Raw genomic sequence first — 27,322 nt, forward strand, 5'->3', positions numbered from 1 at the left:
AGAATAGTCATACCTACTTCAAGAGCTTAAATGTAAACGAAGTAAATGCATTGCAAACTATACTGTAGTATTTCTGAAGAAGCTGAAATATGAAGTGCTTTCAAGCTCTCTTTTGATAAGAGAAATACTGAGGACTTCATAGAGTGCAAATTAATTTTAAAATACTCAGGGCCCTTGAAAAAGGTCAGAGACAAGGAAAATGATGCTAGCATCTTAATCTTACATGTACTAAGATCGGCCTCAACTTAAGAAGATATTCTAGAAAAAATATTAAGTATGTTCAGTAATGCATATGGAAGCTTTGGGACTGGATCTCAAGCTTAGTTAAGTTTTGTTATTACTCTTAAAACTGAAATAGTAGGCCTAGATAACTTATTTCCTCTTGTCCACTACAATTGTTTTTGAGGTATTAGAGTTCTTATTTTCATTGATGTAGTTTTTTTTTTTGATGCCCTGGATGCTGTTAATTTAGAAAGTCTAGATTTTAAAGTTGTGTGCCTGATTGCTGTTTTAATTCCCAAAGTCATTTGGGGCCATGTTGTTTGAGTTTCCCTTCCTGTTGTCAAAGTTGGGACCTCCTCTACTTTACAAGAGCAGTTGCTCATGTACTGAATGACATCATATCATACATCACTGTACGCATCTGTGTATATAGATGTGTGGATGAGGGTACACATAACAAAGGTGATGGTTTTTTTTAAAGCCATATATCTACTATATGATGCTCTGTATATACTAAGCACAAAATGGCAGAGTTGTGCATGTACATAGGGAAACCAGGAAGTAGCCAAAGGGACTCTTGTATATGGCTGGCCCTGTTTCTCCTTTTTTCCACTTTTCCCTACTGTCTATGGTCTGACAAGTTTTGCTACTGCAGAAACCCACTTGATCCAGAAGGCCACATACTTTTGTACTGATGTTTACTGCCATCTCGAAATGAAAATTCTGTGCATTTTTTCATTCCCTCCTACTGCTACCACCACAACATTTCTCTTATGCGTTGGTGGCGACTAGAAACTTTAACTACTTCGACTCTCTATACATCTGTTAATGTCTCTGGAAGAACACCAAGGCTAACCCCGGCTGAGGAACTCGCTTCCTCCCCTTCGGCCCCTCGACAGCGCGAAGCCCCCGATGGTCTCCAGCGGTCCCCACCCGCCACTAACGGTCCGCAACGGCCGCTGCCCCGCGGGTGAGCGCGCCCCCTTCTGCCGCCCGGCCCGGCGGGTGCCGGTGCCGGCTCCTCCCCTCGCCGTCTTCGGGAGCCGGGCGAGCCCCGCACCCAGCCCCTCGTCCTGCCCCCTCCCCCGGTGCGATGGAAGTCCCCGGGAGCCCTCCTCCTCCTCCTCCTCCCCGCTAGCCGGCGGCGGCCCGGCCCGGTGCAAAATGCTGGGCATGTACGTGCCGGATAGGTTTGCCCTGAAGTCGTCCCAAGTACAGGACGGGATGGGGCTCTACACGGCCCGCAGAGTGAGAAAGGTGGGTGATCGCCGGCCCGGCCCGGCCCGGCGGGGAGCCCTGCCACGTATCGCGGCGGGGCCGTGCCGCGCTCAGCCCTGCTCCGCTTCCGCCCGCCCCGAGCGAGCCGAGCCCGTCGTTGCCTCCGCCCGGCCCGCGGAAGGGGAGCGGGGCGCCCTGCGGGGGTTCCCCCTGCTGTTGTCGCACTTTGTCCCCACTTTATTGCGCTCCTCTGGGTTTGTTTGGCGCGCCCCTGGCCCTACGGCTCGGTAGGGTGGGCGGTGCAGGTCCTCGATCCAGGGCAGAAATCCGGGCCCGGTGGGGGTGCGGTCCAGCTGATCTAGCTGCACATCTCTCATCTCCCGAACGGGCCCTGCCCCGTGATGCCGCCTGACTGCGGTGAAAAATTCTTGATTGTTTGAAACCGCAGTTAAAACTGCTCAGGTGGCTTGCTCAAACAACTTCTTCCAACCGCTAGAGGCATACCTAAAGTTACAAACCCTGCAGTAGCATGCACTTCCAGTTATATATGTTTTGCTTTCCATCTTTTTCCAGGTTCTGCTTCTCACAGGGTTGGCAGAGCTGCCTAATTTTTCAGTGGTTTTGTTCACAGGGCTTAGGCACCTTGATGTAGGGGTGCCAAATCTTTAAGCTGTTCAAGAGGGTTAACAGGGGGCAGAGAGTCCAAGCTTTTTATTAGTTAGCTTATTATTATTGTTTTCACTGAGGTTCTGAACATTCATTTGAAACCTTTGAGAATTCACACATGAAGGAAAATTGTAGGCTGCTATCATATATCAATCCCTGGACTCTGAAATAGAATTAACTTTACAGTGAAACTCACTGAAATTGTAACCTGTCTGTTAATGTCAATGCTGAAGGTCTGAGTCCCCTTCCTTTACACTGTTGTACGTTGAACCATTAGATCTATATGCCAGGGGAAATAGAGCTTTTTCTTAACAGAACTACTCCATGTTACTTTTGAATTCTCTTTTTATACAGGCAAGGTATATGCTGTCAGAGCTGTGCCTGTATAGCTCTGCCAGTGTGAGCTCCTCATACAGGACATCCTAACAAAACTGAAATGTTGCAAGTGGGGTGTGTGTTATATGTGGAACATGGAAGGAAAAGGTGGAGGCAGTTACAGTAAGATCTGTCTATGTTTTAGGAGTGTGTCATGACAGTGTCTGTTAGAGACTTGGTTTTTGTTTGGCATTGAATCCTCTGTGCTGGTAGCACCAACAGTTGTGGTATGCGAAGCCCTGATCAAAAGTCTATGCCTGACAGACGGGCAGACTTTCCTCCTCAGTAGGATGAGGAAACCAGCTTCTGAGTTGTCCTTTGGAAACCAGGCACTGCTTGGAACAGGTATTCCTAAAAACGGTTGAAGACCTAAGCACAGTGTGTGGCCATAGCTGCTCACAGAACAGCAGATGTGTAAACAACACAAATGATGCATTGGATATAACCAGACTGTGTGTTACTCTTTTCCCATGGAAAGAAAAATCTGAAGTGCTCTCAATGTTTCTTCCTTTCCAGTAGTGAGGCAGCATTACTACACTTTATGTTTATAATACAGAGTAGCTAATAGCTGACAAATTGTTAAGTAATACCTTGGAGCTCTGGGACTGGGAGGAGGTGTTGAATATGGCACTAATTGTGAAATAATATCTGTGTCCCTGAATAGCAAATACCGCATCATTTTCTTTATGTTATCACACAACTGTAGTTGTCTTAACTGGAAGTCAAATGCATTTCAAATGATCTTATAATCAGAAATTGCAGTAGCAACTCTCCAGATGTTAAGTAATCATGAGGTAGGCCTTGGAAAACTATAGTATTAAAACCAAAGTTTTGGTAATAATACATTTTGACCTGCTGTTACTTACCATCTTCTTTTGTTCCTTCAGGCTTTATGCCATGTTTTCAATCTTTTGTCTGTAGTCATAAAAGGCGGAAACTTTTTGTTTCGTTACCTTAACAAAAGCTGTGATTCTCTTGTAAATTTTTCTCCAACAGCTTAGCAGTGGCTACAACACCAGAATCTTAAGACCCTTGGTATAGTCTTGAGAGAGAGCTACTACCTTTTCCAGTGTTCTGCTGAGTCTGGAACACGTTTAAGCACTGCTGCTTTTTTGAAAACAGCTGTTGGAAGCAGCTTTTTGACATTTGAATAACGTGCCTTTCATATCTTTCAATCATTTCTATGGTTGACTTCAGACTGTGCTATAAACCTGAGCTTTTTTGATTGGAGAGGAAGTCTTACTATGTTTTTGATTTGTATATTGGTATACGACAGCATATTTATTAGCTGGGACTAATAAATATATGCATACATGTGAAAAAAAATCATCTTAAAGGCTGAATTAATAATCTCCACAGGCTTTTGTATTGCAAGACACCAGATTTTGCCGTGTCTAGTTTCTGCTTTTTGTCCAAATTTGAGAAGCTATAAAAAGTGCTTAGTAGTTTGAATCACCTCCAGTTCATGTTACATTCACTTTATATTACTGGTGGGCATCTTGCCTTTTACTTTCTCTATTGTTTTGAACTTCTACGAGGGCTTAAGCATATTGCAGGAGAGGTTTATTCGTTTGGAGTAGTTGAGCTAGGAATGACGTGGTATTTCTTGTTTTGAGTCAGTATGCCCTATTAAACTGTTGTTGTGTTTCACCCCAGAGGTGATGTGTTGTTAAGTGGTGGGTAAAATTAATCCTGTAGGTACTTCGTATGGTATGTAGGCATCCTTTGGATTGTGAGGATGAATGTATTACTGAGGTGAGGGTTGTGGAAACCTTCAAAGTAGTTAAGGAATAAATTCATCTATTTTGCCCACTAGTAATGTTAGTGTTGTTCTGCTGCTGAAGTGAGTGTAGGAGACTGGCTGTTTCAGGTTCCTTATTCATTAGGTCTTTTAATTATTTCTCTGTTAAACTTACGGAGATTTTTTTCTTTTCCTTTCTATAGAACTAATCTAGGTTACAGTCAAACAAGCTTCTTTCATCTTGATCCTTGCTATGACTGATAGGGGGTTGCTATGTGATAGGGGGTTCTGCAGTTACAACCATGTCCTCCCTCAGAGCCCAGCAGCTGTAGTGAGCTAGTTTCTTGTTGCACCAAAACTATGTGGCGCTTTGTAAGTGGATGGGAAAAGCCTGTTCAGCTTGGTGTGAGAGGTCTCCCGAAAGTGCCTACCTTATGTTTGCTGAGGCTAGAAAGGACCATACATCTCCAGAACAGAATTCCTCTGCCACCATCTTCCTCACTTTTAAAACGATGAAAGTTGGTATGGAGATCAGTGAGAAGTGAAGTGAATTTTTACTCTCGCTGCCTATATCTCTATCTCCATTGGTGCTTTGGGCTCTGGTCATTGTCTGGTGTTCTTGTCTTTTTACCTCCTTATTCTCTTGGTCCTTTGAATGGAATATTTGTTGAGCACATTTTAATATTTTACTCCTCTAGTCTGTTGCCTTGTTATTATGCAATGTCAATTTTCTTTTCTGTTGTTTGTTACCTCCTCAAGTTTCATTTAAAATATATATATATTTAATTTATTTACTTGGTTGAGGGATCATCCTGTAAGTTTTCTATTCCACCTTTTCCTTGCCACTGTACCTGTAAGCAAGGAAGAAGAAGGAAAAACACGTAGCAGGCTGTTCCTGGGATCATGGAATGTGTCTGGGGGAAGGGACTTGTAGACAAGATCGATCCTTTCATTAGCCATAATGTTGTATTTTTAAAGAAACACCAAAGTTGCTTTTTATTGTATAATTATAACCTGTAATGCCTTAAAGTATATAACAGCTTTTTTTTATCTTAATATTGCATAAAGGAACATTGTGTTCTGCATTCCAATTTATATGGTTTATCAATGCAAATAAGAACAAGGGGAGAAACAGTTAGGCCTATGCCAGGTGGAAGTCCTAGTTGAAGTATTTACCCTGCTGCTGGCATGAAATCTATAAAGGGAGGGGAAAAAAAAAACACTTTTGGAAGAACATAGCAATGGATGTTTTCACGATGTGTATTACGACTAGCAGGTGGCATAATATTTTAATTTTTTTTGAAGGCTTGAATTAATTCATAGACACGTGCATATTCCCTCATTTTTTAAACAAGTCCCTCTGTATGTTCAAAACCTCAAAGTTATTTAGTGTTTTGATTTGTGGCACTTCAAAAAGTAGTGTTGCAAATAATCCTGCAAATAAATCTAATGTAAACTTTGTGCTTGCCAAATACTTCGGACTTATTGGGATGCATATTGCAAGATGCTTCCTGAGAATCTTATAAGAAATGTAAGAAATTTGACTTGTAAATATGACCCTTATTTAAAATCAAGAAAAATGCTTTATGCTAAATGGAAAATTAGCATGTACAGGGAAGGTATGGTTTTAAGAGATTCTTTAATCCATAAAAAGAATGCGAATGAGCTTGAAGTTGAACCCACAAGGATGTGCACCTTTTTGGCTGATAGTGGGCTTCCAAAATAAAACTGTCCTTTTCCACTTGAAACTAAAATTGAGACCTCTGCTGGAGTTTGGAATTCACTTTTTTTTTTAATATATCCCCTACTGATTCATTTTCTTTTATATTCATTCCTTAGGGTGAAAAATTTGGCCCCTTTGCAGGGGAGAAGCGAATGCCTCAGGAACTGGATGAGGACACAGACTGCAGGCTTATGTGGGAAGTGAGTAGTCTCCAGTGAGGACATCACACCTAGCAAAAAGTGCTCCCAGGATTATGTTCTCATTGTAACATTTTTTTTTTTTTAGTTAAGGCTTAAAGATACTGTAGCTAGATGTTGCACTTACTGATGATATTAGAGTACACTTTTTGTGTAGGGATATTGATAGGGAAATTACTTCTCTGAAAGGATCAAGAAATAACAAATGATAATTTCTAATCAATGAAATATGAAACAAAAATGTAACAGCACTATGGAAAACTGTTGAAAATTGTGAGAATTAAAAATGATGAAAGTAATTTGCATATGGGATTGTAAATTACTGAGATTCTGGTTTATGTTTGCCAACATGTCAGGTCACACAAAGCATTCGCTGCTGTGGTGCCTGTGCTAGTATTTGGCAATGGTAAGGTAAGTGAAATTTTTGTATTTTACTAACATTTGTAATTCAATGTGTAGTTACGAGATCTTTAGCAAAATAAAAACCTGGTGCTATGGGTAGATGAAAGTACAGGGGGTTTCGGGGCGCTTCTAAAACACACTAAATCTTGTAATGAGGTCCTTAACACTTGTGTCATAGCTGTGTTTGCCTGTAGCAAAATTCTGTCTGGGTTTACCAGCTGAGGACTTCACACTTTGACTGAAAAATACTTGAAATAACATTTCAAACTTGTTCTAAGCACCTGCTTTTCGGTGCTTCTGTTCCATCTTTGTAATCTGTGATTTCTGCTCTAGTTCTTTGAATAGAATTCATGTCTTTCTTTTTCACCCAAGCAATTTCCATTGAAAGCAAATTTAGTCCTCTTCTACTCTGAAAAAGGGACTCATTTTCAAGTTTCTCAGATTTCTGTGGTGTATTTTTCTGTTGTGTGGCACTGTACAAAAAACACATAGGTTTGTCATCTGTATTAAAGCACTATACATACATTTATTGCAAAATAAATATTTATTTGGAAAAAATAACCCTTTACCATTAACATTGCTGAGCTTCTTCTAAGAAGAGCATGGTACTGATATGGTCTTAGAGCTATAAATACATTCTACACAGTGGAACAATGTGTGAAAATGCTAAAAGCCCATCTTGCGAAACCCAAACTCAATTTCTATCCAGTGATAGAGTGGAAAAATACTCCTTGATGAGTATTAACTCAAGTCTGTGAATCCCTATGCCTTTATTTTTCCCTTTCCCCTAGAATCACCCTATTTTTTGTCTGTTTTATTGTTGTTGTCTTTTTTAATTTGGAGATGTGCCCAAAATACCTATTTCCAAAAAGATGGTGTAGATAGTTCTTTCCCCTGAGTCCTTTGGTTATGTACTCAGAGCAGCTGTTTTCATCTTGTTTGTTCTCAGCTGAAAACAAAATAATACCATGTACTTTTGTTATGAATGTTTGCCAAATACAGTACATGTTAATATGCCCTGTCTTACTTGCCTTTTCATGATGTTTCTGCAAGATACTTTAAATTAATAAAATACTTGAGCTAGAACAAGGTTTTTAGAAGGGATGGTGAGTGGATTATAGTTGTTAGAAGGCCTTTAATTTAGGTTGGTTAGAAAGCCATATGATTTTCCAGATTTCCTCATTGCTGATGATTAAATGAGATTTATCTGTTTCTATATGACAGAAAATAAAAGGGAAATGCATGTATTTATTGATGACACTAATATGACCCCTTCGACAGCAAACCAGAAAATAAGATTTTTATGAGCTGTTCTAAAACCTTTTCATAATATCTTATTGTAACCTAGTTTTGAGAGCCTTGAAAAGATTCCTGCATACCAAATTTTATGACTTCCTGAATGTTTGAACCTAAGTTGTTCATGTTTACTGAAGTTGATCTGAACATGAGCTTTATAATATAATTTAAATCATGCTGAGAGTAGTCTTAAGTTGAAAATTGAGACTAGGAATGCAGAAAGTAAAAAGTAAAACAGTCCAAGTAAATGGTTATTCCAGAGACTGTGGGAGGCAGTCATAGAAACCAGCCAAATTTGTGTGTAGTCAGCTGTACCAAATATATTAAAAATAATTAATATGATGACTATTGGATGAAGGCACAGTCAGGCCTGAGCTCACAGTCTGACTGCAGTCAAAAAAAAAAAAAAAGCATATTCAGGGAGGTCACCTTCAGAAAGAAGGCTAAATAATAGAAGCTTTTCAATAGGTCAAGTAAAAATGAACATTAGTGTTTTCTTCTCTGTATGTGATGCCTGTGTTCTTAGCTTCAACTTTGTGGAACAGTTTTCTGCAGGGAAGCTCTCCACATGAATTTCTAGTTGCATAGACTAGTGGTCTGTAATGTGGTCTATTTTGAAGAAGCTCTTCCTATTTCTGTAAGACCAACATTGTGAGTTGGCATCTTTAAGACGTCACATTGAGACAGAAATGTGCATGTGTTTAGGGACATGGTTTAGTGGTAGACTTGGCAGTGATGGGTTAATGATTGGACCTGATGATCTTAGAGGTCTTTTCTAACCTAAATGATTCTGTGATTCTATGTTATGTTTTCATTTGGTCTTTGGGAAAACATGGAACCGAAAAGAATTTATTGGGTCCAGTGATTTTGTTAATACAGTTCTGAGAACATTAGGGTTTGTGTTTTAAATTAAATATAGCACTGTGCTACCAGTTTGCCTGCAAATCGCATAGTTCTGAAGAAATCAAAGGTTTACAGTTGCTCATTCAACAGACTCTGTGTTGGGGAGGGGTCTGAAACTCAGGAGTATTGCATCTAGATGTTTATCATTAACAATAAAAATCATGTTTTCATGTTAATAAAAAAAATAGAATGTAGAAAAGAGAACTTTTCTTTACATGGTTGTTTGAACGAACATAGATTTTTAAATTTATAAATGTTTAGAAAATGGTTTATAGAAAGCAGGCAGTGTGTTTACTGCCTGCAGCAAAGATGACCATCTGCTTATTTTCAGTGACTTTTTTCTTCTTCTCTTGCCAGGTGTGCATGGTAAAATGTTTGCATTTGCAGTTGTGAACATTTTTTAGTAGTATACATGGCACCTTGAATGTTTTTCAAAAATTTGGAGATAATTGCAGCATAAAAAGATGGAGTGCATCATGTGGATGGGCATTGCAAGCATCTGAGGTGTTATTTAGAAATCTGTAGGATTCCATCTGGTAACTTATCAAATGATTAGGGGCTCTTTTTTCCTAATGCTTGTATAATAATATGAAATTTTTTATTGTGGCATATTTAGTGATGTCCTGGTTGATATTGAGGTAAAACCCCCCTATGCAGTAGCAGTGAATGTCAGGTATTTCATCTTCCTGTGAAGATATTTTATATAATCATTGAATAACTCGAGTTGGAAGGGACCCACAAAGAGGATCATTGAGTCCAACTCCTGGGTCTGGACAGGACCACTCCAAAATCAAATTATGTCCGAGAGCATTGTCCAAAGACTTCTTGAACTCTGGCAGGCTCGGTGCTGTGACCACATCCCTGGGGAGCCTGTCCCAGTGCCTGACCACCCTCTGGGTGCAGAACCTTTCCCTAACACCCAGCCCGACCCTCCCCTGTCCCAGCCCCATGCCGTTCCCTTGGGTCCTGTCGCTGTCCCCAGAGAGCAGAGCTCAGCGCCTGCCCCTCCGCTCCCCTCGTGAGGGAGCTGCAGGCCGCCATGAGGCCTCCCCTCGGCCTGCTCTGCTCTGGGCTGAACAAACCAAGGAACCTCAGCTGCTCCTCACACATCTTCAGATCTCCAGACCCTTCACAGTCTTTGTAGCCCTCCTTTGGTCGTTCTCTAATAGTTTTGTGCCCTTTTTATACTGTGGTGTGGCCGCACCAGCACAAAGCAGAGCGGGACAATGATTTCCCTTGACTGGCTAGCAGTCATGCTTGATGTAGCCCAGGAATATTTGACTTAGTTCAGTGACACCTTGTGTGTTAATTCTCAAGAAGATAATTTTTAGTGTGTGCTTTGTATATGTATATATGATTTAGGTAGTGGGTGACCAAATATTAAGGGTGTTGTAGTAAAATGGAAAGATATCTTGCCACGGATTACCACGCATGAATTTGAACCTCATTCTAGATTCATGCCAAAATCCATCTATGCTTAAATATGAAGTGAATTGCCACTTAATTATTTGGCCTGGGAAATTAAAGGTGACTATGTGTTGTGGTTTGGCTCTGGCAGGCAGCTGAATGCCACCCAGCTGCTCACTCACTCTCCCTAGGTGGGCTGAAGGAGAGAATTGGAAAGGTAAAAGTGCAAGAACTCACGGGTTGAGATAAAGACAGTTCACTAGGTAAAGCAGAAGCCATGTACGTAAGCAAAGCAAAACCAAGAATTCATTCACCCTTTCCCATCAGCAGAGAGGTGTTCAGCCACTGACAGGAAAACAGGGCTCATCATGAGTACCGGTTTCTTGGGAAGACAAATGCCATTACTCCCAACGTCCCCTCCTTCCTCCTTGTTTCCCCCAGCTTTTATTGCTGAGCATGGTGTCATATGGCATGGGACATCCCTTTGGTCAGCCTGGGCCATTTGTCCTAGCTCTGTTCCCTCTCAGCTCCCTGTGCACCCTCAACCTCCTTGCTGGCAGGGCAGCATGAGAAGCTGAAAAGTCCTTGGCTCTGTGTAAGCACTGTTCTGCAACAACTGAAAACGTTGGTGTGTTATCACCACTATTTTCATAAAAAAAATCCAAAACACAGCATTGTGTGAGCCTCTACAAAGAAAATTAACTGTGTCTCAGCCAAAATCACGACACTGTGTGTCTGGTGACATCACTCCCTAAGTAAATAAATAGAAACTCCAACTTACCTCCATTGGTTACAGAAGCTACAGGAACATCTTGGTCATGGTGGCCAGAAGTGCCTCAGAACCAGATAGGTGCTAGGCCAGGAAGGTCTTCTGAACTACAGCGGGAAACCTCAACTTCTGTGGATATGCCCCTTAATTTAGAGGAAGTAGGGATAAGGTCCCATGTCCTGTTTAAATACAAAAACAACAACAACGAAGTGTGATATCATCTATTGGTGACTAGGCTTTTGAGGTCTATTCCTAGCTCTTTCACTGATTTCTCTTGTTGACAATAGGCACATCATATAATCCTTGTACGTCTTTGTTGATCTATGAAGATGACTGAATCCTGTATTATTCAGGGGTGGTCTCACGAGACTTAAGAGCATTTGTAGTTTGGTAGTCTTAGAAAACCAATTAAAAAAACTTCTGGGCTTGAGTTCAGGCCTCATTAAAATAGTTTTAAAATCATTTCTGGATTGACCACTGTAGCTTGAGGATCCTGAGGAATGCATCTCAAGCTAACTGGGTATTTTTTATTAATTGAAAATTTGAGTTAAAGCTATCTGTATAGAAACTGGGAAAATAACATTAAAACATGGAATTAGTCATGTAGACAGGTGGCAGGTTCAAATGTCACGATTTTTAAAAACAAATATGTTCACTAGTATTGTAGGATTGATCCTACTTCACTGAATTTTCAGGGAGCCTCAGTCCTGTAAAAATGTTTTGCTTCTATTTTAAATGTTTTCTAACTATTTATGAAAGACTAAAAATATTCAGATGTATGGGGAAAATGCAGTAAATTGCTTGCAGGTACTTTAAGAAAAGCTTCCTTAAAGCATTTTCTACTTCAGTTTGTGGTATACAAAAGCATTTTTCTACTTCCTCCCTCGGAAAGATATCCTCCATTTTCCAACAATTTTCTGCCATCAATAGTTGTGGTAGGCAGGTTGTCCTGAAGATTCTTGGAGTGGTTCAGTGACTGGAAAGGAGTTCCCGGGGAGCAGACTGGAGTTTTTGTGGCAGAATGAATCCTGTTTACCTTTCCAGGTCTCACGTGGAGTAAGTGGTAAGGCTGTGTGTGTGAATCCTTGTAAAAGAGGGTTCTGTGAGATAAAGAAGGTTAAGAAACCTTAGCTTATTCAATGTGGGAGTTTGCTTGTCATGCTCCAGAAAGCTACTTGCTGAGTCCTAGTTCTGTAGGGTAAAGAGCTAAATTAGTAGTAATATCTTTAAGTTTCTTGAGGAGCATGTAAGCAGGTTGACACTGTCTTCCGTTTTTCTTCTCTTGCTGTTGTAGCTAGCGCAACTGCCAGGGCTGGGGGAAGATACTGAAGCTACACAATATGTTCCTCATGTTTTCCAGTGTCACCGATTGGGGATGTAGGAGGGAAAATTACTTGTTGCTGTGGCTAGTAGAATCACGTTGGCTTATAGTACAACATCTATCTTAGTGACAGCCATCTTTGATCCTGTTTTCTTGGAGGTCTAAACAGATTTACAGGTAGAGCCATGTGAAAGCATGTTTGATTGTATTTGTTGATGTATCTTCTAATTAAGCTGATTTTCTTGTTTGCTAATCACAACACAAGGCAGAAGTATGACTGAGCAGGCTGTTACTGGAGAGAGCATCCTTTGGGACATATTCCAAACTTCATTTCAGTTCGTTAATAGTTCAACTTGGGTGGTATTTAGGTACTCTTTTCAGTTTGAGGAATATATTTGCAAAGCAAACAGACTAGCTCTTGTTTGTTGTTTTTATTTTTTATTTTTTTTAAAAAGAGGATATTGATAAAGTTTGAAATTCCTTGCCATGGTACTCAAAGACACATCTAGGAAACTCACCCATTCACCCAACCAGTGAAAAAAGAATGGTAAACTTCTAGTCCACGTTAAGTACGGTATTTTGACTGTTTTTCTTGTCTTCTTCCTCACATCTGTGTATTTAATGCAGCATTATTTCTTTATGAGGTGGAAAAAAGCAACAGGAAGTGTAGCAAGTTTTCAAGGAATTTATTGTATTCTTATACCAATAGTTTCCTTATGTGTTAAGTCTTTGCTTTGTGTTTGATATTTCTTCGCAAATTGACAGAGAATAAGAAAGCACAACTGAGATGATTGTGTATCACTGAAGTGAGTATAAATTATCGTTACATAATTTAAGGATCAAACAAATGAAGAAGAAAAATGGATGAAAAGGGAGGTAATGTATGTTTTTTATAATAGGATCTTGATTCCGCTTCTAATCCAAGTCAAGATATGATGGAAACCTTTATAGGATTTGCATGGTGGGCCTCTCTAACCCAGTTTTTGGGTAGGTTTAGCTAAATCACGAAGCCATTAACTTGACTTTAATTGCTCACAGATGTTAATCTTCATTGTAAACTATTTTCACTCAGACAATGTGCCTGGCAGAGAAGGACCTGGGAGTACTGGTTGCTAGTTGGCTGAATATGAGCCAGCAGTGTGCTCAGGTGGCCAGGAAGGCCAACAGCATCCTGGCTTGTATCAGAAACCGTGTGGCCAGCAGGGCTAGGGAAGTGATTGTCCCCCTGTACTCGGCTCTGGTGAGGCCGCACCTCGAGTACTGTTTTCATTCGGTTTTGGGCCCCTCGCTACAAGAAAGACATGGAGGTGCTCGAGCGAGTCCAGAGAAGGGCGACGAAGCTGGTGAGGGGCCTGGAGAACAAGTCTTATGAGGAGCGGCTGAGGGAGCTGGGGTTGTTCAGCCTGGAGAAGAGGAGGCTCAGGGGAGACCTTATCGCTCTCTCCAGGTACCTTAAAGGAGGCTGTAGAGAGGTGGGGGTTGGTCTGTTCTCCCACGTGCCTGGTGACAGGACGAGGGGGAATGGGCTAAAGTTGCGCCAGGTTTAGATGTTAGGAATGACGTTAGGAAGAACTTCTTTACCGAAAGGGTTGTTTTAGGCATTGGAACGGTCTTCCCAGGGAAGTGGTTGAGTCTCCATCCCTGGAGGTCTTTAAAAGACGTTTAGATGTTGAACTTAGTGATATGGTTTAGTGGAGGACTTGTTAGTGTCAGGTCAGAGGTTGGACTGGGTGATCTTGGAGGTCTCTTCCAACCTAGATGATTCTGTGATTCTTTAATGTGAGGTTCTGCTCTGTGGTTATTTAGAACTGGGTGATTATTGCAGCGTAATCAATGCAGCACTTCTGTAAGGCTTTGGTGGGAAGGAGAGCTGTTCAGGAGGTAAATGCATCACTAACATGTCTTTTTGCATGAAGTTGGGATTTGCATTTATGATTTACAGTCATTCTGCTCAAGTTCCTGGTGGAAACAACAGTTCCAGCAATGAGCAGGTATTATTTCTCAACGGAGTTGTCAAAGAATCACAGAATGGCTGAGGCTGGAAGACACCTCTGGAGTTTATCTGGTCCAACCCCCTTGCTCAGGAAGGGCTACGTAGCTCTGGTTGTCCAGGACCATGTCTAGGTGGCTCTGGAGTATCTCTTTCCAAGGATGGAGACTCCACTGCCTCTCTGTGTAAAGTGTTCCAGTGCTTAGTGTTATATAATATTATTTGCAGGTGCATTTAAATATGTAGGTTTGACACTTTTTACTCTGGTTAATCTGTGTGTTTGAAAGTAAAACAACTTTTAAAGTTCAAAATATTGGCACCTTTTCATGATACGTCCCTCTTAAGATAAGTGTCTTTGGAAGAATAGTAATACATTTCGAAGACTTACTTGTTTGGAGAACTACAGCAGTTTTTTTTTTGTTTGTTTTAATCTGAGAACAACATGCTGTCACCAGCTCTCATGGTAATGGAATACAGTTTTTGTTTCTAATGGTATCTTTAAAGTTTAGTTAATTTAATCAGTCATACTGAAGGAATATGATACTGCATCCATTAGAAATAAATACAGCAAGAATGTGGGCAATTTAAATACAAAGCCATGACAACAATCTAATTTTGATCTTGCATAGCTGAAATCCCCAGCTCTTAGAAAATACCTACTCTGGACACTTCTTGTTGACAGATGAAAATATGTTCCTTATATAAATAAGTCATATGGAATTTGTGTGACTCTATGACCTTTTTTCATGGCTCTCTATCTTTGATATAAGATTTAAATGGCATGCTATTTAAAACAAAACCAGCAAGCCACTGGCAAAGTGGCAGCTATGTTGTTTCAGCAGTATTTCTTTTTCTTTTAAGGGCAAAGAATGACTTAGAAATAGTAACCTAATTTTAACTATTATTTTCATGTTGTCAACAGAAGCTGGAATTTTGTCACAGTCATAAAAATTCTATGGATCTATAATGATACCCAAAAGCCTCTGTTAAGATGACATATATGTGCAATTCTTTCTTTAAAACGGTGGCTAGCAGGGAAAATTTGCTTGATCTGGTGTTAAAACTATCAGTAAATATTATTTGGGGAGGTGGGTTCTGCTACTACTGAAGTTCTGGAGTGGAAACAATGGGATGACTTGTTAGTTAAAGCTGTCACACATCTGCCTTCAGTTCTGCAGGGCCGTTCTTTAAAGTGTCTTCTTCACTTAGTGAGCAAAACCTGAGCATGTTTGTTTCCCAGGCTAAACAATTTACAGCCCTTCACCTATGTAGTATGTTAATTTGTTGTTACTGAAATCATCTCCTATTCTGACACAGTTTCAGCTAAGCATAATTTAAAACTGACCAACTGTTCACTGAGGCTACATATTTATATGTCCTTTGGATAGGTATATATGAAGGACACAAGTGAGCTGTAAAACAAGATATACGGGATAGATCGATGCAATTACATTGATCCTTGTTCTGAAGATAGTTCTCAGAAAGTGCTGGGGGTGTGGGAGAAACACCAAAAAAACCTCTCAAACTTCCAAGACTTGAAAGGGAAACAAGGAATATAGTTTTCAAAACGTGCTTTATAAGTTTGTGGGACGTTTAGGATTGGTGTGGGACAGATATGTTAAAAGCAAAGTTAACAATAGTGAAACCATATTTGCTGGATTTGGAATTTGGAAGAAGAAAAGTTGCGTTTGGTGATAAACAAGGATAAAGAACATTTAGTGATGGAACAGTGGGATAGGAATGGAGACAGAATTGATAATTCAAGTTTGGGCTTGTAAGTTGCTTGAACAATTGGTAATTTTACAGAAAAGGGAAGCTGCAAACAAACAAAAGTTGCGTTCAGATTTAGACATACTCTGTTTGTAATTGTTTGCAGTTAAGATTGAGATTTCTCTGGAGACATGAGACTAGGTAGAAAGAGTTGGATTTAGGATTTGGCAGAAAAAGGTGGATAGGATCTGCTAGAGAAAGAACATAATGAGCAAAGGACAAGGCAGTCTAGAAGATCGTAGAGTCATAGAATGGCTTGGGTTGGAAGGGACCTTAAAGGTCATCTAGTCCCAAGTCCCCTGCCACCCACTAGATCAGGTTGCCCAAGTCCCATCCAACTTGGCCTTGAACACTTCCAGGGATGGGGCATCCACAACCTCTCTGGGCAACTTGTTCCAGTGCCTCATCACCCTCTAAGTGAAGAATTTCTTCATAACATCTAATCTAGATCTCCCCTTTTAGTTCAAAGTTCCCCATTGTCCTATCACTATTGGCCTGTGTAAAAAGTTGTTCTCCATCTTTTTATATAAGCCCCCTTTAAGTACTGAAAGGCTGCAATGAGGTCTCCCAGAGCCTTCTCTTCTCCAGGCTGAACAGCCCCAGCTCTGTCAGCCTTTCTTCACAGCAGAGGTGCTCCAGCTCTCTGGTCATCTTAGTGGCCCTCCTCTGGACGAGCTCTAACAGATCCACATCGTTCTTGTGCTGGGGGCCCAGACCTAAATGCAGTGCTCCAAGTTGGGCAGAGGAGGGACAATTCCCTCCCTTGACCTGCTGGCCATGCCTCTGTTGATGAAGCCCAGGATGCAGTTGGCCTTCTGGGCTGCAAACGTGCACTGCTGGCTCATGCTGAGCTTGTTGTCCACCAGAACCCACAAGTCCTTCTCCGCAGGGCTGCTCTCAATGAGTTTTTCTCCCAGTCTGTGCTCATGTCTGGTGTTGCCCCGACCCAGGTGCAGCACATTGCACTTAGGCTTATTGAACCTCATTAGGTTCTTGTGAGCCCACTTCTCAAGCTTGTCCAGGACTTGGAGGCAGCTAAGTCTATAACCTTAATTTGTAGGAAAGTGATCGGTGACAGGCTGAATGACAAAAGACGGGGAAGTATGAGAAGAATTAGATATACTGGAGGAGTAAAATGCTGGCATTAAAACATGTAAAGGAGAAGAACTCTGAAAGGAAATCTGGAGAAGGGATGATAGGATTTGAATGGGAGAGGACCTCTCAGATTGTCAGTTTCTGGCAAGATAGTAAGCAGAGGTGGACTTAACAAAACAAAGTGGGAGGAAAGAACATGAGCAAAGTGATCATACTGTCAGATGAGTGAGACCCAGGAGTCAGTCATAAAGCAGAGAGGTTTGTTTAGTAGAGGAAAGGCTAAGAAAAGAGACTGGGAACTCAACAAAGGAAACTGACCCCAATTGCTGGATTTGAGTTGCTTACATATTTTGAGGTGGATGAATGCACTTACATAGAAAAATATGAATGTGCAGCACAGCTGTGAGTACCTGTCGAATGCAAGATCATCTTGCTGACACCAGCACACATTAATGTTTTACATGTTAGTATATGTTCAGTAGATATGCTAGATGGTAAGTTTTTAATTTTGTGTTGATTTTTTTTTTGTGTTGATTTTTTTTGTTTCAGGTTCGTGGCGGTAAAGGTGAAGTCCTTTATATCCTGGATGCAAGCAATCCACGCCATTCTAACTGGCTGCGTTTTGTCCACGAGGCTCCGTCACAAGAACAAAAGAATCTGGCAGCCATCCAGGTAGATTTGGTGGATTCCTACCATTTGCTTCCTGTGACTAATTTGTAAATTTGATCTCCTATTTAATCTTTGTCTCTTGCAATAAAATTGTAAGATCTGAGAAACATAGTAGCCATGCTGCTTTCGTTTTCCTACTTTTTTTTTTTTAGAAGTGAGCAGTCATGCTTAAATATGGTACCATAAATACAAGATTGAAAGATTGAAAAGGCTGTCATTAGTTAGGACCTGGTATTCTTTGAAAGATCTGTATTAATTTACTGAGATGGACTTGCACTGAGTAACTTACACAAACTATTTCTTTCTCCTGGTTTGTAGTAAAACAGTTTACATTTAGAAGAAAAAATGACTTCCAGTTTTTCATTCACTACGCTAACAGAAGTTTAAATTTCTCACTAGAGCCTTAGTCAAATTAAGCTTTTGCCTGAATACAGTTTTTTGTCATGGTAGGATTTTAAAATATTAACTATGTAGGTATATACTTGACTGAATCGAGATTAGTGGTTTAGAGGACTAGTTGTGTTTCATGCTGAACTCAGGTGTGGATTTAGGAAAGTAGAGTCATGATTTTACTTTGTAGTTAGTTTAAAATTTAATAGAACAGTGTGACAAGTTTGAAAGCAAGCATGGTGCTTAAATTATTCCTGTAGAAAACAGAGAATTGAAGGATCTAATTATCTGGTAGGATGATCATACAGTGCTTGAGGATAAGTTAATAAAAAAAGATTTTTCTTTTTCTAATCTTGGCTGCAGATCTGAATTTATCCAACTCATTTTTACATTTTTATATTTGTCATTTGCAGCATTCTGTGGTAATAAGTTCCACTGTTTTAATTACATATTATGTGAAACATGCTTCTGTTTTTCTTTTAGCAACTTCTTAATTTCACTTGATTCCCCTTAGTCCTTGTGTGACAGTGAATAGTCACTTTGTTCAGTATTCTATGTCATTCTTGATTTTATAGAACCCTATTATATCCGTTCCTTCTTATTTGACAGCTCTTTTCTCAACCTGAGGAGTCTTAGTTTGTTTAATCTATCATTTTTGGAAGCATTCTGTGACTTTGCAGAACGGTAGCAAAGACAGACGTATTTTTCTAGTTATAGATATTGTCCTTTTAGAGATTATGAAAAAAATGAACTACTTGCATATTTTTTCAACAGCTCAGTAAAATAATTTCTAGTCGCATATATGCAAGAATTACATAGCTGTGTTATTTTTTTCTCAAAATACGCATTTGCCAAAAAAAGCTGTTTCAGGTTAACGCAAGTTATTTGTTAATGTAATCCAAATCTGCATTTATTTATTTATTAATGCTATGAAGGGGAAACATTCAGAAGATAGTAAAAGGATAAATGCTAGTCAGCATTTCTTAAAATTATTACTCTGCTTTTTCATATTGAAATGACTTTTTTCCTTGGACTTTCCTTCAGATCCTTGAAAAAAAAATTAAAAACAGTTTATTTTGAGGTCAAACAAAAATATTTTAAGATGTTTCTCTCTGAGAAACAGGGTTTAAACAATGCTTGCTTCTCTTTGCTGAGAAGAGAAATATTTACGTGAAAAAAAAAAAAGTTAGTGAAGATCCAGCGTGTAGTTCTGGGGAAGGTGCACACTGATGGCTGTCAACACTGGTAATTTCAATTTCTTTGTTGATGACTTGTTGGCTCCTTAAATCTCATATTCGCCAGAGGAGCTGTTTGCTTATTAGGATTTTAAGCAAGCACTGTCCACTGCTTCCAAATACCCTTGTATACCTCATTTTGGCCTCCCTCTTCATGTCCCAGTTGTGTGCCTTTCTGTGACTTCCATTCTACTGTTGTACTACATCTGTTCTGCCTAGCATTTGTTCCTTTATCACAGTAGTTGAATGCTACTTATTAGCAGTGGCATTGTGTTGGCACATCTGACTGGTTATCTGTCTGCCTTCACTTGATTTGGCCTCCTACTTTCCAAAGCTCTAGTTTTACTGAATGCCAGTCTATGGTGTACATCTGCTGCTTTATTCCAGGTGATCTCGTGCAAATGAAAATTCAAGAATGATCTCCGTAGAAACCAGAGATCTACTTCTGTCTTCCAGACCAACCAGTTTCTCTCCAAATAAAAATCTTCACCAGTCTCTGGTGTTCCATCAAATATTGATGGATGAACGTGACTGCAATCTTGCTGCTGGTGTTGTTTCTTTGGACCTTGTTGCTGTTCCTGTCTTAGGTCAGTGTGGACAGCTTTATCATCAGCTTATCCTGTTGGCCTCTATTCTGTCATCTTTTTGTGATCTCTTCAGATCTTTACATCCAGGCTACAGTTTAATTTAGAGTAACACAGAAAAGAGTGTTCACTGTTCATCCGTGCAGCAAAAACTTGTCAGCCTTGACCAAATGACTGTTTCATTGTGCTTTTCCATGACGTCTGTGACAAGTCAATGGTTAACTTAGTATGACCATTGCCTGTGCAACTATTTTGGTATATTTTTCCTTCAGCCTTTGTCTTTCTGTTATATCAAAGCTTGACAGATGAAGATCTTTCAAATGATTTGTCGTCCTGCTTATAGAACTAAATTTGCAAGGTCCTCCCCATCCATGGTCGTCAGTCTTAGGCATTAGTCAAATATATGTTATCATGAGTGAACAGGCAGTGTGATAACAAGTTACAGTCAATGTTGGCAAATGCAAAGTAAGGTTCACAAGAGGGAGCAGTGTGAACAAGTAATGTTTGTTATTACTTTTTAAATAAAACACTCAGTAAAATGACCTGAATTTCTGAACAGAAGTCTTAATAGAATGTCACATCCAATGCATACCAGTGGGTTTTTGCTAGTGAAAATGATTCTTTAAATAAAGAAGTAAAAACAGACTATTATGTTGGATTGCATAATGCTATATCTCATTTAGTATGTGTTTGGTGCTTTTTGCATGTCTTTTTAAAGGATCATACTGGAGTTACACAAGATGACTTAAAAAGAAAAAATGAGCCAGAAGTATTAAAGTCCTATAAAACTTCCACAGGAAAACATATGGAAAAGTTGAGAGGGGGAAAAAGAATAAATATCAGTATGTACGCAGTGATGAAAAGCATCACGGAGGCAAATTTATGAACGCAAACAAAAATTTACTAAATTATCTCATTATTTTTAAAGTACCATCGATAATCAGCTGACAATATAACTTGTGCATTCTCTGTGGGTGACCTTGAAATTGTGTGTATATGTACACATATGTATTTAATTACACATAACATGAATAGGTATTACTTGTATTGAATAAAGCTAAAAACGCACATATTTCTTTTCAGGGTTTGGTTTCACTTTAGTAGATGGAGGTGAAAATCCCAAAGCTCTGCTATTCCTTCAGGCAAAAAAAAAAAAAGCCCACAAATCCTTCAGAATTTTGCTTCCACATTCCTTGTCTTTATGATAGGCAGATTTAAGGCTACTTGTTTCAGTAATATTTTGCTTTATGAAATCAGTGGGCAAAATGTTACTGGAGTATTTCCAGTAATAGTATCCTTTAATTTGAATTGTGAGTTGCCTGCTTGCCACAAGGATGATGAAATTATGTTTTACAAAAAGGAAAAAGTTGTAAGTTACACGTATAAAGTTGCTTTAGCTTCATTGTAATTTTGTGGCTGCAAAAAAACATAAGTTGCATTGCTGAACAAATACCTAAGATAATTAAAAGATGAAAAGAATTCAAAATACAGATCATTATGTCAAAAAAAATCCTAATCTTAAACCAACTGAATGATCATGCATTATATAATTAAGTAGAATATGTCTGCATAGTTTTAGAAAACTAACTCAGAAGAGTAAATAGAATACTTAGAGATGGCTAGAGACTGTGTTCTAACAAGCACATTATAATTACCCTTACGAAACACAAAATTTTTCTAGCCACTTTTATTTTGCGAAGACTTCTTATGAGCTTGTCTGGAATTTTTAAACAAGCATTTGATTTCTCTCTCTCTGTTTTTCTGCTTACTCTTTAAGGTAAAGTTTTACTACTGAATCTTGCAAGTTAACAATGATTAAAAATATATGACCAATGTTTATGATACTAGCCTGTAAAACGTGGAAAATAAAGGTCGTGTGCTTCACAGTTTCCCTTTTAAAATTTTCTAAGAGACTTTGTATGAACTAGGAAAAAAAAAAGGTGAATGGAAGCCAAATGATTCCTTAATTTTTTTCTCACTGTTGCTAATTTCCACTATTTCTGTTTCTCACTATTTTTCTTCCCAGTTTCCAAATACTCCAACAGGAGATTTTTGGTTGACTGTGAGAACGCTTTCTAATCTGATTGTTTCACTCCAGTGGTGATAACCATTGTAATCTCATGTCAAAAATGAAGTGATCAGCTCACTGTTTGCTGCCTAGTGCTTGGTATTTAGTTTAAAGGAAAATGAAGTGGATGCATGTGCCTCAGTAAACCACATCCTGGGGTTGACTGGAAAATATGATTAGCTCATTATAGGTTAATTGTATACAATGATCACATTTAGACCCTGCACAAAATGCTTCCTGTGGTGAAAAGACAACATAGAGGGCCTGGGAATTATTTGAATTTTTTTTTCCTTTTTTTTTCTTTCCTGTAATGCAATGCTTTCTTACTAAAACCATAGTTCTGGTAAGAGCTTTTGGTGGTATTGTGGGGTGCATGCTGGTCTCTGAGTTCTGTCACAGCTCAAGGGTGGAGCTGTGATGTCTGTGTGTTCTTTGACTTGGAACACACAGCAAGTATTTTTAACAACTGTTGTGTAAGTAGTGCCAATGTGTGACTGCTGGAAAAGAACGGAGAGGTTGGAGGTTAGCAGCATATGTACCATTTGTTTTTCTCAGCATTTTGCAGTTGAATTGCTGCAGGGTTCTCTAACTTATTTCAAGTAGTAATTGAATGAGTTAATCCTCTGTTATGTTTAAAGTAGCTTTAGGATTACAACTTTTGCATTAACAGAAACTATATGAATTCTAATCTATTTTGCCCTGGGCTATTCTTATCTATTTACTTATAGACATGACTTGTTATATGGAGTAAAAATGCATTGTAATTATCATAATCAAAGGGAAATGGTTCCTGTCAAAAATTCTGCAGTTTTGTTTTTTCATTTTTTAGAGTGGTAGAGTATTATATTTTCAATATTCTTCTATCCAGAATGTATGCACTTATCTGTTTGTCAGTTGTAATTTTATTAAACACTCCCTGCTGGAGATTACTATGCAAAAAAGGTCCTGTTGTTGTTAACGTGAAAACTGTTTTATAAACAGAATCGCAGCCAGCTAGAGCTTTAAATTCAAATATTATTTCATTAGCAAGCAGGCACTGAGATGGTCTGCTGTAGCTCAGAAAACCGTGAGCTAGAATAATGATTAGCAAAACTAATGCGAAGAAGGATATTTACTGTGAAGTGGTAGAGTGGTTTAAAATCATATTTCACAAGTGTGACAGAGGACTATTAGTATGTGAGAGACAGCACTATAATAAATGTAGTAAAACCAGACTATCCAAAGGCAAGAGGGAGAGAAGATGCAAGGAAAGCAAGGACAAACTGTTTTGTGAGCGCCTGAAATTCACTTTGAGTATTACAGAGGAATGATTAATTTGTTATGCAATGTAAGAAGTAAAATGAACGTAGTTGTTGGCTTCCCGTATGCTCAGTGGGGAGAATTCAAAAGTCTGCTTGATTCTTGAATTTTTTCTTTTTCCAACAACAACAACGTTTTGATTCCAGAGTGATAGGCGTTTATCTGGTCTTGAGTACACACTATCGCTGTTCAGGTACTGTTGCTGAAGTGAGATGATCCTTTCCATATACTCAGCGCTGGTGAGGCTACATCTGGAGTCGCGTCCAGTTCTGGGCCTGTTGCTCTGAGAGACACCTTGCTCCTGGAGAGAGTCCAGTGAAGGGCTACAAAGGTGATGAAGGGACTGGAGGCTCAGGGGGATCTCATCTATGTGTGCAAATACCTGAAGGGAGGGTGCGAGGAAGATGGAGCCAGACTCTTCAGTGTTGCCCCATGACAGGACAAAGGCAGTGGGCAGAAACTGAAACACATAAGGTTTCCTCCAACCTTCAGGAAACACGTTGTTTTTTTTTTTTTTTTCTTTCTTACTGGCACAGTTTGCCTAGAGAGGTTGTGGATTCTCCTGTCTGTTGGAGATCTTGAGAAGCTATGGTGCTGGCCAAGCCTCTCTAGGTGTCCCTACTTGTGCAGATGTTGTTCTGATTGTGTCTTTCCTGGCACGGCATGCTGTTTTTGAACTTTCCTATGTCCGGGCTTGTGACTTTGCCTTCCCCTGCCACCCTCCCTAAGGAATCACCTCCACACATTTCCTGGCGTGGAGTTTCTACCCTCACAGACCTTGTCTAGTACTCTGGCAAGCGGGAAACCTTGGAGCTGCAGGCAATGATCAAGGAAAAGGGAGCATGGTTGTTTGGAGAGCTACCAAAGGAGAACTGGCAGAACAGGTAGGCTGAAGAGCTTCCTTGCTGCCAGGAAATTAGGTGTGGAGAGAAGCCAGCTAATGATGCTTTAAGAGCAGTGGTTGTGGGCACATGGGGGAACTTGGTAAAGATAATGAAGGTTTGGGTTGGAGCCAGCTGATCAAGCCCCGGAGAAAGGAGAGGCTCCATTCTCACTCAGGCAGTACAAGACTATTTGCTTCCTCCTCCTCCTCCTGTATTTTCAGCTTTCATGAGTGATCATGATCTGCTTTGGATGAAACAGTAGGATGGGGCTGTCAGTGTTTGTTGGCCCATGTTCCTTGCCAGCCTCCTCTGTTACGAAGCACACGTGTTAGTAAATGTGAGGGTCATTAAAATTATTTGAAAGATGTTTTACTACTTTCACCATGTCTGTGTATGTGTGCATGTAGATAAATGCACTTCATGCAGGTGCTGCTGGTGGGGAGGGAGAGATTTAAATTCCTTTGTTTGTGGTTTCTGGAGAACTCCCATTGCAGCCTGAGGAGATACTACAGTGGAGGTATATCTGTTTTAATTAGCACTAAGAATACCAGACAATTAGCATAGCTGGAAAACCCGAACAAATTAGCTTTGGAGGAGGAACGAGCTTGAGTTGTATGTTACGCTGGGTTGGTTTTAAAACTCTTTTCTTTTCAGTATGAATGCAATCCAAATTACTCAGGCATTGAAAGTCATTAGTACTTCTTCCATTATTGTTATTATTGACCAAAAGTACACAAATGGGACAGAATCAGGAGGACGCCTTTTGACATGAATAGCCCTAAAATACATCCCAGATGCACAATGGGGAGGTGCGGAGGTGAGAATGCAACAGTACTGTGAAGAGCTTGGTTGTTGGGATTCACGCACTTGGTCTAGGTAATGAGAATCCTTAGTTCTGATTTTTGCACTCCCAGATTATACCATCTTGTGGTGCTAGATATGTCATGTGTGATCTAATTGAAAGGTGCACCATTTGGTTCTTTAATTAGTAAAATTTTTACATGGGATACATGCATTTTTATTTTTTTATTTTTATTTTTATTTTGTAAGCCAGCAATAGATGTGGGCTTCTGCATGCATTTATAAGGTTATCTTGCTTTTTATGTTTGTCCTGAACCCCTGATGCGTTGGGGGTTTACCCCAGTCATTTTATCCTAAGTGGAGACTGAATATAGAAAGATTTACCACCTTTCCTCACATCAGAGTTGCAGGAGATGCTTTGAGTTTAGACTGCAGTAAATTAAAGTACTCTGAAACTCTTGACAGAAGCATAAAAAAACCAACAACTCCTAGATGTACATACACAAAAGTTAGGGTGGCATGCTGATAGATATCTGGGCTGCAAAATCTGTCTTGAAAAAATACCTAATTAGTTTTGGTTTCAAATGCTGTTGGTGAGATTAGGAATAAAAAGAAAAGTGGTGTGTCCTAGAAGGAAGCAGCAGCTACAAGTCAGTTGGATTAAATAGGCTTCACTGTTGTGTGACAATAATTTCTGTAATATATAACAGACCTTCTAAACAAGAGAAATACTAAATCCCTGTTGACAGTTTAAATTAATCTTAGTATATTACAAAAATTAAAAATCATTATCTTGTCCTTGTGCTATGAAGCTTGGTACTAAATATATGGCTAGAAGTACTGTAAAGAAGCTTCAATTAACTTCCCTGGATGTTAATCAGATAAGCTTTAAGATTTATGATACAACTTGGAAGTCTTTATTACATAAACATGCGTCTCCTTTTGGTGTCTTGGGGAGCAACCAAAGCAATTTGTTCAAATAGAGCAAAAAAAGCAGCTCCATATAGCAGCTTAGGAGGGAGACAGCTGTTTTTGTTACAGCTTCTACTCTGACCTGCCTTGGTAACTTTAATTTAACATTGTCAAAGGCCAAAATTGTTAGCTTATGTATCTATTTGGAAACTTTTTAGTCATTGTGGAGAAGGTTTTGGACCTTGTTATTACATAGTTTGATCTCATGCAGAATCTGGGCTGGATCCTTGGCATTCTGTGATTTAAACTAGCAGAGAGTTTTGATCAAGTGGCTTAAAGTGCTTTTAATAGATGTGCCTGCTAACTTAATAGTGAGGATAACTGACCAGTGTTGAAAGTCTGTTGATGAAGAGAGCTGGGAATCCAAAAAACATTAATAATCAGTACAAAAACCTGTTACTGAAAGCTGGATTATAACTCATGCAGCCAATAGATGACAGAGCTAAAGTTTATTGGTTATTTAAATTTCATCGTTTTTCTAATAATCGAATGTTGCATTTTCAAACTCTGAAGTTCTTGTCAGGCAGAGTGTGGCAAGAGAAGAGGACTTTAACACCTTTACTTTGGTCTAGGCTACAGTGCAAATTGGAAGAGCCTCCTAGGTGAGATGGGACTCCAGAATACAAAGGCACTTTATCCATGCAGCCACACTGGGAAAGAAATCTAAGAAAGGCTCTTCCAGCTTTGTGCCTCCTGGGGAATGGAGCTAGCCCTTCTATAGTTCAGGGCTAGTATCAGGGTCCCAGACTTGTCTCTAAATTTTACTTTTGACAGTTATTCATTGCTTCTACTTATGGTTTACAACAGGAAGGGGAAAATATTTTCTATCTGGCCGTGGATGATATTGAAACAGACACAGAACTTCTGATTGGTTACTTGGACAGTGACATGGAAGAAGAGGAGGAGGAAGAGGAAGAAGTAACTGTTATCCAGGAAGATGAAGACACCGGCAGCAATAAAGAAGTGCAACCAGCTGGTGAAAAGAATGCAGGTGAACAATATGTGGCAAATAGTATAACTTGAGTGCTTAAAAGTAGAATCATAAGATCGCAGAATAGTTTGGTTTGGAAGGGACCCTTAAAGATCATCTAGTGCAAGCCCCCTTCCATGGGCAGGGACATCTTTCACTAGATCAGGTTGCCCAAAGCCCAACCTGGCAAAAACATGGCAACGTTTCCAGGAATGGAGCATCCACAACTTCTTTGAGCAACCTGTTCCAGTGCCTCACCACCCTCATAGTCAAGAATTTCTTCCTTATATCTAATCTAAACCTGTCCTCTTTCAGTTTAAAATTGTTCCCCTTGTCCTATCGCTTACTTACCCTT

The 27,322-nt window shown here is 39.6% G+C and overlaps 1 protein-coding gene across 5 annotated transcripts in view; it reads left to right on the top strand.

Moving 5' to 3' along the window:
* The window catches only part of PRDM5 (PR/SET domain 5), a 111,395-nt gene that overhangs the window by 13,056 nt on the left and 71,017 nt on the right, over window positions 1-27,322 (top strand). For 2 of the 5 annotated variants that reach the window (XM_080591628.1, XM_080591629.1), the window contains exons 1-4: window positions 758-1,479; window positions 6,062-6,145; window positions 17,645-17,767; window positions 26,805-26,988. In XM_080591628.1, the coding sequence (XP_080447754.1) occupies window positions 1,135-1,479; window positions 6,062-6,145; window positions 17,645-17,767; window positions 26,805-26,988 (736 nt within the window). In that variant the 5' untranslated portion in view covers window positions 758-1,134. Of the gene's footprint in view, window positions 1-737; window positions 1,480-6,061; window positions 6,146-17,644; window positions 17,768-26,804; window positions 26,989-27,322 lie in introns of those variants that run through there. The other 3 variants (XM_080591630.1, XM_080591627.1, XM_080591631.1) reach the window with 3 other exon arrangements.

Source organism: Anser brachyrhynchus, assembly GCF_964034855.1.
Source record: "Anser brachyrhynchus genome assembly, chromosome: 4".
Classification (NCBI taxonomy): Eukaryota; Metazoa; Chordata; class Aves; order Anseriformes; family Anatidae; genus Anser; species Anser brachyrhynchus.